Genomic DNA, 11646 nt, shown 5'->3' with positions numbered 1-11646 from the left:
TCAGATGAGGGTTGGCATACAACTATTTGGTTACCATTTACATGTATGTTTATTTGAATTTTTGCAGAAAATAAAGAAAAGGTGACACGTGATTTATTTTTAAAATCTTGTTTATAAATAAGACGATTGATTAGGCCCCTACAATTAATTGAATTGATAATTTTGTTTTTGGAGAATGTGTGTCTTCTTATTTTAATATTTCTTTTTATCGTGTGACTTAAAATAAAATATCACGTTAGATTTTCTAAAGAGACATTTTAGTAAAGTGATTAAAATATTTATTTTATTCTTTTTGGTGCATACATGTAAAAAACTGAACAGTTGAGTCCATTGGGGTAAGTGGACTTGCCAGGTTGAATCACTAAACGCCATTGGTTTAAAACTCCTAAGTAACGCATCATTTCATTGGATAATAGTGGGCGGTATGTGTTTCCCATAGTATCAAGCATGTGGCTATCAAGTATCAACAGGTAACTTCAAGGAGATTTAGATTTGTTTACTTTTGTTTATCTGTATGAATGAATGACCACATTTAAATATTCACGGTTCTTTAAAAACGTTGGCATCTCGGTAAGTAACATCAATGTTTTCTATCCTCATTCAAATAATCTATATTTTGGAGAAAAAAGACACAAGCTGCTGCTTCGCCTGTTTCTTACACACGTAAAGTGACCATCAGCTGATCGCTGTATGAATAATGTGCAAAACGGTTATATCAGCAATTGTCAGGAAAGCGTAACAAATGTATGCATGGTCATTTTAAATCGGACACACCCTTTAACTGAATACAGGGCAAGTATAATAGGGTGTCCATTTAATGTCCATTTAATTTGATCCTTTTGGATGCATTTGAATTCTTCTTCTTCTTTTTTTTACATGACGTCAATTTTCTCCAAATTATTCCAAAGCTTCACATTAATTACTTAGGGAGTTTGATTATAATGATGCATGTAGATATGCCTACTTTTGAAAATGTGGTAGGTTTATTCTCATGCAGACATTTGTTACGTTATGTCATGGAATCAGAGACTTATAAAATGTTATTTGTGTCTCTGATGGGATAGGTTAAATTTCAATGATTCCAATATTATACAATATTTCTCTGGGTTCAAACAATTGATCAAGCAGGATGTTGTCATGCCTGTTGGGTTATCATCTCTTGATCTTGACTATAGGAAGCCAATCATGTTTGATCACGGTACCAATCTCTCTTGTCTTTCAATGTAACAGTTGTTATTTGTACAAATACAAAAAAAGACATGTCATAAAATTAAAAAAAAAATTTTGTTGACAAAACTCCAAAATTGAAAAGTAGATTGTATGATAGCCTTGCATATATACCCATTTGTGTTTGTCAGAGCCTTTGTCATGGTCAGAAATATCTGACATTTTCCTGGCTTTTTTAATGATTTTGATATTTTCCTTGCCAGGAAAATTTTTGGACTACCTTAGTCATTACATGTAGCTCATATTTTTCCGTAATTGTGCCCATTGTGTACCACTTCTAATTTCAACTTTGATCAACTTGTATATTTTGTTAATCTCATTGACAGGTCATAACCGTCATTTGTATTATACTTGTTTTACAAATACATGTACATGTACTCATTGTCTTTTAAGTAAGAAGGACAATCATATCTGTACATACATGTAAGTTCTGACCTCAATGGCAAGAGATCCCCATATTTTAGACCCTTTAGTTTAACCAAAAAATTGATTCATAGCGGTAACTCGATCAGTATTTAATTCTCATGTCAAGCAGGCTAGTAGATAAATGTTATGATGCCTGTATCTGTTTTAGTCTTGTTTAGGTTAGTGGTTTTTAAGGACGGGAGTGTTCATCGTGTTCACTTATTTCTTATTATTTATGGTTACCTTGAAATTAATGTCAAAATGGGATTCGGCCCCTGTGTTAAAGACAGTGCATTATCTTTCAAACAATACGACAGCTAGGGCAATTAATTTTTTTTGCAAAGACTACGGTTTACAGTTTTAATCCACAGGTTTCCAAGATATGGGAAATTACGTTAAATCCACACAAGCTTCTGTCTCTATGCACTATAAGTGCATGTTGCCTGGTAAAGATTTCCGTTGTCACTTGAATTGACAACTGCAGTAATTTGTTTCCGAGTATATATACTTTGATATAGATTCTCAAGTAAACTAATTAAACAACTCTCAAGACATGTACCCATTGCTGACCCCTTTTGCTTACAAGTGTTATTACATTCAAATGTAATTACAGGTAGATGTATTAGATAAAATAATCATGTATATTTCATGTATTGATACTGTATATCCGTGTTTTTTTTTCGCGTGTTACAAAATTTGCGAAAATGGGGAAAACATGTAGCATTTTTAATTTGCGTAAGTCATTTTTTGCGATTTTTATAAGTTTTTTTAAGAAAATAATATAAGTCAGATATAATTTCTACGTATTCAATATTTTGCGATTTGAAAGAGATTGCCAAAATAGCGAAAATTAGATCATCGCGAAAATTACCGGATATAGGGTATATATATTACAACTAAGATTATAGTTCTATATGTCTATATTCATGTACTGGTCAGAATTGAATTCTCTACTTTGGTTTGGTATAAGAAAGAGATAGTCAATACATGACAAATTCTGACAATTTTTTATTCATAATATTATGAAAGGTGTATTTGATAACAGCTACATGTAAATGTAGTACACAGCTTATAACAAGCAGATATATTTTAAAGAAATAATGTGTGAATAACTCTCTCTCTCTTAGTTTCTCTTTTGCACTCAAAATTGATTATTTTACCAAATAAAAAAAACCCATTTTCAATTCAAGCAACATTCTGCAGCAGAAAATTAGGACTGCTGAATATAAATAATTACAATGAAAAACCCCAATGATATTCAATAATTCGATCAAATCTGCAAAGGGTGCATAAAACAAGTAGACATATTCGGTCATGATTCAGCAGATTTCGAGTCCTTTAAAGAACGTCAGCTCTAGCTGTTTTTGTTGACACCGCGATAGAAATCAGAAGATAGCAAACAATGCCGCGTTAAATGAATGATCGTTCTATTGTCCCACAGCGCGTAGACAAATACCAAATGAATATTTGTGTCAGTGATATCATTCAAATGAATGAAGAGACTGATAAAGCAAGCATGCATGGAAATATAAATGATTAAATGTATATTGAATACACTAATTACCAACTAAATGAATGACCTTGAACTCATTTCTGGGTCAAGGAATGAACTAGATGGCTTGCATAGGAAAATTGTCACCTTGGCTTGCGTATTGAATTTTTTGAATTGGTGACCATGAAAAAGGTCATTTTGAATACATTGGTTTTCATGGGTAAGAAGAAAAGCCTTGCAAGTTACGCCTGGCACGTCAGATCGCTGATATGCACGGTACCTTTTTCCATGCAACGACTTAGATTTAAACATTTTTTAGATGTTTTGAACTTATTGTTGTGCTAGCTTAGTTAACATTTATGTATAACTAGACTTTAACCCGTGCGTGCACGGGTTGACATATAACATATAATATCGGACATTTACGAAATAGATACATCTACACGCCATATTCATTATGATATTGTTGACATTTACATAACCAAGCTTTAAGCCTACAATAATGCTATTAATTTCACTACACTCTGGTTAGAAAAATCTAACTGAAAAACCTTAGGACGGGCCTTCACCACAGTTAAAACGTCTCCGATATGTACACCCGTATTAACGTAGCAAAAAGTTGCAGAATCGCTCCGGAACGATTTTGGAGAAAATTAATGAAGCTACATTGTAAATAATTAACAGTCAAATTATTTACCAAAAAAAAAATTTTGAGGCTGTAAATATCTTTCATCTAAAAATTTAATTCATACTAAAGAAGAATTCAACACTTTTCACCAACTTTTTTCGTCGCTTTGAATATACACACCATGTTGACATTCGGAACTCTCGGGATTTGACATATTAAATGCACTGAGTTAGAGTTATCTCCCGTATTTCCTTTGATGAATATATGACAAATTTTCCATTTCAATGAAAATTTACACGTATTTGTAATATCGTTTCTGAGTTTATCCATACAAATGTCATATTTTGGAAACATAAACTAAAGAGCCTTCCGTGATTTAATGTGAATGTAATGCGCATGCGCAAAAATGTAAAATCCAAAAAATGCAGATGATTTCCGGATTTTTAAAGGAATTTTCTTTGATTTACTAATTAGCGAAGCTTGATTGAGAAAAAATAAAAACAAATTGGTAATCTTCAAGTACCAATGATGTTAAAAATATATAAAACAAAAGACAGTACTCATCCGATTTCTCGGTATTAAAGCTCAAAGAATCGAGTCTATTATTTTAATATAGTAGTATAGATACATCATACATGGGTCTGAACCGTGCAGTGCTGACTATATAATACAATTAAGTCATCATTATTGGGAACAAGTTTGTGGACGGCTAGGCTAGATTGAACAGGAATGCTTTTAAATAACCTTAGGTTTTCTTAGAATATGATCTAAATTCAACATAAAGGGATATGACCATTTAGAGAAATGCATCATATAGTGTTTGTGTAATTGATCATTAGTTAGTGTAAAGTAGCGGTTGTTTATTTCGAAAGACATGAATTCGCTAATATTAAATAAAACATTTAATTTTTCATTCCCCCCCAAATTATCTTTCTTTAAGATGATCAATTTAATTAATTAAAAGTAAGAAAATGACTTGATATTTAATAAAGAAATGTATACAGTTTTAGCCCCAACCCACTAGCTATCGCGTCCTTTCAAAGACAAATTTAATACGTCAGATGATTTTTTTCCCCTGTAGAATCACGTCAATACAATACGATCTTATTATCTAGTTAGCCATGAATCCAGGTAATTTGATTGTGATAGGTGTAACATATAACTCAGGGGCTACATCTATGATCTTCTATACACAATACTGCTAGTTATAACCCGTAATCCAGGTTATTGAATTGTTAGCAGGTGTTACATGTACTTTACAAAGGTAATCCTAACAAGTTTTCTCATCAGAGGATATAAACCCCACAGTACCCAGAGTTCTTAAAAAAAAAAGAGTGGGGGGGGGGGGGGGGGGGTTTGGAGGGTCAGGCTCTCTCCGATAGCCAACCCAACACCTAGTGATGCAGAGTTCTTGGATGAGGCAGAGCTCCTGGATTTGGGAGGTGGGGGGGGGGGGGGAGATGGAGTGGGGTAGCCTCCCTCTGACAGCCAACCCAACACCCAAGGGAGGCAGAATTTCTGGGTTTTTTTAGTGGGGGGGGGGGGATGGCAGGCTCTCTCTGATAACCATCTCAACACCTAAGTGAGACCCAGACTCGCAGCTTAGTGCATAAGGGCCCCCAAGGGACACCTGTAGTATTGTTTTATTGCCTGGGTAAATATCATCATTAATGGAAGGGGAGACTTGCTGGGGCATTAATAAAATCATTAATAAATTACTAGCATTTGGGGTGAGAGTCTGTTGGTTGGCCATTGGCAGACTGTAGAATGGAAAATTATTATGAAAGATTAAGGATGAAAGGAAAAAGGAGAAGAGAATTTTATTCTGATTAGATGGAATTGGTTAAGGATTTAGCATAGTACTGTTTGTTGATTGTGAGAGCTATATAATATTAATTTATAAGTGTAATGTTGAAAGCAAATATTGGAAATAAGATAGTTGCATGTAGGATATATACTAAAAAAAAGATATTGTACTCCTATGCTAATAAAGAAATTACTCATATATATATATTCTAGATGCTTTCATTAGATATTATGATATATTATAGGACACGATCCAAGGAGCAAAGTTTTAATTATTGTCCTCTCCTTGTCAAGATTTGTCAATAATTCATGTGGGAGCAAAATATTAATTGAAATATGAAATCATGTGATGTTAAATCTGTGCAATATCTTACATTCAAAATATATTTTGAAGTTTATTTACACCATATTTATAACACTCCTTTAAAATACCGTTATAATCTCCAAGAATAGGAAAGATGGAGTATTCCGTTGATTTCATTATCACTTTTTTTGGCAGCTAAGCTACACCTGTCTATAGATTATTGTTGAGGCGATCAATGGTAGAACAATTACATTGCTTTATATAACCCGTACGTCAACAGCAAGCAGACATCAAGCGTCCATCCTTAATCTATGGCGCAATCCGATGGTGTTAAATTAATGGAGTTTTATTTTCTCCCCTTCTCCCTCCCAAAAAAACATTGCACTTGATCAATTCTTAATTATTTCAAGCTATAAAAAGAAATTGCGAGCTTGCTGTGTTTAATAATAGTCCAAGAAAGTGACTATAAAAGGAGTTTGTAAGAAATATTTGATGTGGATCGTATTCGGAAAGATATGTATGTACATATGTACGATTGCAGTCGGCATAATGTTTCAAGTTTTACAGTGTTAATTGCAACTCTATTTATATAGGATCTACAATTTAAACCAAATAATTGGTTTTAAAGTTTGAGGAAGTCTTCTAACCAAATTTTTCTGTAACCTCATGCAGTTGAAAATTTTTTTTTTATCAATATGAGTTTTGATATATATCATGTACATATGTTATAGAAACTTCTTAGAAAGGATTTTTATGAACAGGGAATTGCAAAATATAAGTAAATACAAAAACTTAAATTTTTTTTACTTCTGAACAATTAATAAAAAATTTGATTAATTCTGTAATCACATAGGAATATATTTGCCTGTTTCTTGCTGACTTTTGCATGTACTGATGAATCTTAAGGGAATCTTTGAGGTATAAAGAATTCTTAATGCCAAACCAAGGCATGCCAAGAGCGATTGATTTTTGGAGAAAGACGCATCCCATAAGTGGGTAAAACATCTTGTTCAGTGCATGTTTAATAGTTATGTAACTGATAGAGATCGTAGAGCAAGAAACATGATTTAATTTTTTTCCCTCTCCTACGCAAACCCTTTTATTGAACTGTTTTGTCATATATGTAATGTTCATATAAATGCACATACAGATACATACTGGTAGGTTAAAACATTTTTTGCTTGCAGATGTCAAATTCATGGGCCTAGCTTATAGACAAAAGGGCAAATTATAAACTACACACATACAATGCTTTTTAATTTATATGTGTGCCAGTTAATAAAAGTCTTTAAAAAGGGTTTACAGGCTAGCTATTACAAAGACCGTCGGAACTATTGGATTTTTTTTTTTTGAATTTGAATATGGGGATTTTTAAATATTAAGGATAAGCGTTTTAAAAAGTATATGCACTACAGGGCAAGGCTATGGCTATGTTTCTGTGATCTCAGGTTAGAGGGATTTAGATTTGTCTGTGTGCTAGCTACTATACGTGCAGCTGGTGTAATACTAGCATGGAAAGTAGAGTGACTGTAGTGTTCTTTATTGCATGGTTTTAACCCATTACGAATTGGTATGTACTATTTAATAGTAACAAACTGAATATAAATGTTTAATATTAACTGTTATAATTTGATATTGAAAATTATCAATTATTTGTTGCTTTTTTTTATAATAAAGTTTATATACATGTATTACATGTATGAATGATTCCTGAATAAATTAAAATACCATATAATAATATGGTTTAATTTTAAAGTGCATAATATTATATGCTTTATTAAATTATAAATATATTTCCTTTTAATGATAGTTTACATAAAGGAAAATGAATTTGTTGCTGTGAATTAGTAATTTTTGTATTACATGTAGTGAAAAGATGCAAGAATTAATTTGATCAGTATTTTTTTTGTCTCGATCATCATTGAATTGTACCCTAGTAGGTTTTCTGAGTTTAGCAAATCTCAATGTGGTTTGATCCGTAGCCTTTTCTAGTTGATTTTAATGATGGAAATGAAGTGTGAGAGAAATTGATTTTGTTGCATTTTAACATTTTCTGGAGTAATAACCTCAAAACTGTGACATGTTCAGATTATAAGTGTTGAATGTATTCAAGCTAGAAATTAAATCATCTGAAATATTGATGGCAGATATCGTATTAGGACAGTATGGTTCCAAATTCATCTGCTCTTTACAATTCTGAAAGTGAATCATGCTTCAAAGCATCGCCAAAGTCTTTGAATTCTGTGATTACTATTAAAAAAAACTTTCACGAGATTGAATTAGTGGATGCATGAAAGTGAATTTTAAAGACAAAATATTGAAATTCAGCTGATATAACGGAATAAAAGTTTCATTTCCAGTTTGAAGTATGTGTAAATATTCTTTGAATTCATATTAGAGATTCTTTTGAGTGTTTGAGTAAACATTGAAATAAAAATTAATTTAGTCAAGTGTTAGACCATTTTGTCGGCATTCAGGGCCCAGAATAGCGGGGATTTAAAGACGCTTTTGTGTTAATTGTGCGAAATGTGTGTACGGGATCTAAGAGAGATATTAAACGGTTTTTGTGTACCTAACACCTTACCACTGCAATTCGGGGGACAGTTAGGAACAATGTATCTCATATATTTACAGTTACGAATTCAAAGCTCGAAGCAGAAGTATTATTGGAAGCTATGTGAGGTTTTCCTCCATGTGGCAACCAGACATTGCTATAAACATTGGCACACAATCACATATAATGTCTACAGGGACGTCAACAAACATTAGTGACCAGGTTTCTTGGTTCATGAAAGAGAAGGGGTTGCATGAACTTTTCGCATATTTTTGCCTGGTTTTGATTTATTACTGCATTAACAGTAATTATTGAGACATTTTTACATGTAGTTAAAAAAGTGTTCGGAATATTTTGTTAAAGTTTATTGCCCCCTGATTTAATTAAGCAATTTTAAGTCCATGTTTTTATTGTTATGATAGATTGGTTGGTTGGGGGGGGGGGGGTTAGCAGTTGGAAGGGAGATTTGCAAATATCCATGGAAAGGGATCAGATTCTAGTGATATCTTTAGTATATTAAGTATATATATTTTAATTGCTACTAACTTATATATATCTGAATCAACAAATTATATCTCCAAGTTGTAACTTGTACTATCCAAACAATTCCAAGAATATAAGTGAGGAGCAGAATAACCTAGCGGATATTACATGGTTTTTGATATGACATTGATTTCTGTAATGCACTGCATTTATTTCCCTATAAACTTTAAATCCTGTAATTATGATAATGACTTGATACCTGTTTGGTATCAGGTGTGTGTCAATTGATAGTATATATATATATAGAATGCTTTTTTAATATCATTCGGAAGATTAATTTTCTAGCCCAATCCCTATTATATATGCTTCCACAAAAAAGATGTTTAGCCGCATTTTTATGTCCATATTTTTGTGTAATTTTGATAATTTATTCATGCAGCGTTATTAGAATTTCTTCAAATCATCTTAAATGAAGCAGGTAGAATTCTTCAAAGGAAAATAAGACGTGTTTTTTTCTTTTTCATTATTTCACTACATAGATATCAAGTTCATTTTGGTTGTGTTTTAATTGTGAAGAAAGCCATTTTCAAGCTATATGCTTGTAGAATGGTTAGCATGGTTAACCCTCCAAAACTATGAAATAAATATATTTTAGTTCCTGCTCGATCTTGTAGAAATAATAAAAGACTTCTTTAAAGAAATCTCTAATGACAGTTTTTAGCGTTTTAAATCAGTGCATTGCTGAAGATATGACTATATGCACCGTAGATCAAAGGTAGCTGGTATACTTTTAAAAACCAATAGCCAGTGTACTAATACACAGAAAATGAAATGAACTCGAGAATAATGACACAGGCTTTTGCTGTTGTGGTTTAAAGACCTGAGTCTTAATGATTAATTATAAATACCTTATTATTTTTTTCAGCCCTACTTTGTGTCGGCTTGAATACTAACCCGGGGTCTGCTGAGTGCAGCAGGATGGAACCTTGCCAACCGATTAAATTGCCTTGACCTTTAGCCTTTGACCTCCAGCAAAATGGGGGACCCAAATATAAGCAACCTGACTGCCAGTTTGGAGGAACTGTCCCTCAAGAAGCAGTTGCCTCTCCGACAGACGACCCAGAAACCAGTACTGAAGTATAACCAGTCTGTGACCAGGCCTAGTCAGTACTATAACCAGCAGAAAGTCATAGCAATAGGTTAGTACTATAACCAACAGAAAGTCATAGCAATAGGTCAGTACTATAACCAACAGAAAGTCATAGCAATACGTCAGTACTATAACCAGCAGAAAGTCATAGCAATAGGTTAGTACTATAACCAACAGAAAGTCATAGCAATAGGTTAGTACTATAACCAACAGAAAGTCATAGCAATAGGTCAGTACTATAACAAACAGAAAGTCATAGCAATAGGTTAGTACTATAACCAACAGAAAGTCATAGCAATAGGTTAGTACTATAACCAACAGAAAGTCATAGCAATAGGTCAGTACTATAACAAACAGAAAGTCATAGCAATACGTCAGTACTATAACAAACAGAAAGTCATAGCAATAGGTCAGTACTATAACCAACAGAAAGTCATAGCAATAGGTCAGCACTATAACCAACAGAAAGTCATAGCAATAGGTCAGTACTATAACCAACAGAAAGTCATAGCAATAGGTCAGTACTATAACCAACAGAAAGTCATAGCAATAGGTTAGTACTATAACCAACAGAAAGTCATAGCAATAGGTCAGCACTATAACCAACAGAAAGTCATAGCAATACGTCAGTACTATAACCAACAGAAAGTCATAGCAATAGGTCAGTACTATAGCAACAGAAAGTCATAGCAATAGATTAGTACTATAACCAACAGAAAGTCATTGCAATAGGTCAGCACTATAACCAACAGAAAGTCATAGCAATAGGTCAGTACTATAACCAACTGAAAGTCATAGCAATAGGTCAGTACTATAACCAGCAGAAAGTCATAACAATAGGTCAGTACTATAACCAGCAGAAAGTCATAGCAATAGGTTAGTACTATAACCAACAGAAAGTCATAGCAATAGGTCAGTACTATAACCAACAGAAAGTCATAGCAATAGGTCAGTACTATAACCAACAGAAAGTCATAGCAATAGGTTAGTACCATAACCAACAGAAAGTCATAGCAATAGGTCAGCACTATAACCAACAGAAAGTCATAGCAATAGGTTAGTACCATAACCAACAGAAAGTCATAGCAATAGGTCAGCACTATAACCAACAGAAAGTCATAGCAATACGTCAGTACTATAGCAACAGAAAGTCATAGCAATAGGTCAGTACTATAACCAGCAGAAAGTCATAGCAATAGGTCAGTACTATAACCAGCAGAAAGTCATAACAATAGGTCAGTACTATAACCAGCAGAAAGTCATAGCAATAGGTTAGTACTATAACCAACAGAAAGTCATAGCAATAGGTCAGTACTATAACCAACAGAAAGTCATAGCAATAGGTCAGTACTATAACCAACAGAAAGTCATAGCAATAGGTTAGTACCATAACCAACAGAAAGTCATAGCAATAGGTCAGCACTATAACCAACAGAAAGTCATAGCAATACGTCAGTACTATAGCAACAGAAAGTCATAGCAATAGGTCAGTACTATAACCAGCAGAAAGTCATAACAATAGGTCAGTACTATAACCAACAGAAAGTCATAGCAATAGGTTAGTACTATAACCAACAGAAAGTCATAGCAATAGGTT

General features: G+C 33.1%; 1 protein-coding gene across 7 annotated transcripts in view; it reads left to right on the top strand.

Moving 5' to 3' along the window:
* The first annotated feature begins 400 nt into the window (after positions 1-400).
* LOC105348914 (tubulin monoglutamylase TTLL4) overlaps positions 401-11646 on the top strand; it is a 42172-nt gene continuing 30926 nt past the window's right edge. For 4 of the 7 annotated variants that reach the window (XM_011458519.4, XM_066072708.1, XM_066072710.1 and 1 more), the window contains exons 1-2: positions 401-470; positions 9825-10098. In XM_011458519.4, coding sequence (XP_011456821.3) covers positions 9936-10098 — 163 coding nt within the window. In that variant the 5' untranslated portion in view covers positions 401-470; positions 9825-9935. Of the gene's footprint in view, positions 471-9824; positions 10099-10458; positions 10495-10961; positions 10998-11289; positions 11321-11646 lie in introns of those variants that run through there. The other 3 variants (XM_066072706.1, XM_066072707.1, XM_066072711.1) reach the window with 3 other exon arrangements.

Source organism: Magallana gigas, chromosome 10 (assembly GCF_963853765.1).
Source record: "Magallana gigas chromosome 10, xbMagGiga1.1, whole genome shotgun sequence".
In the NCBI taxonomy this organism is placed as follows: Eukaryota; Metazoa; Mollusca; class Bivalvia; order Ostreida; family Ostreidae; genus Magallana; species Magallana gigas.
Note: the sequence above shows the minus strand (reverse complement) of the source record. Positions and strands in the feature narration are given on the sequence as shown.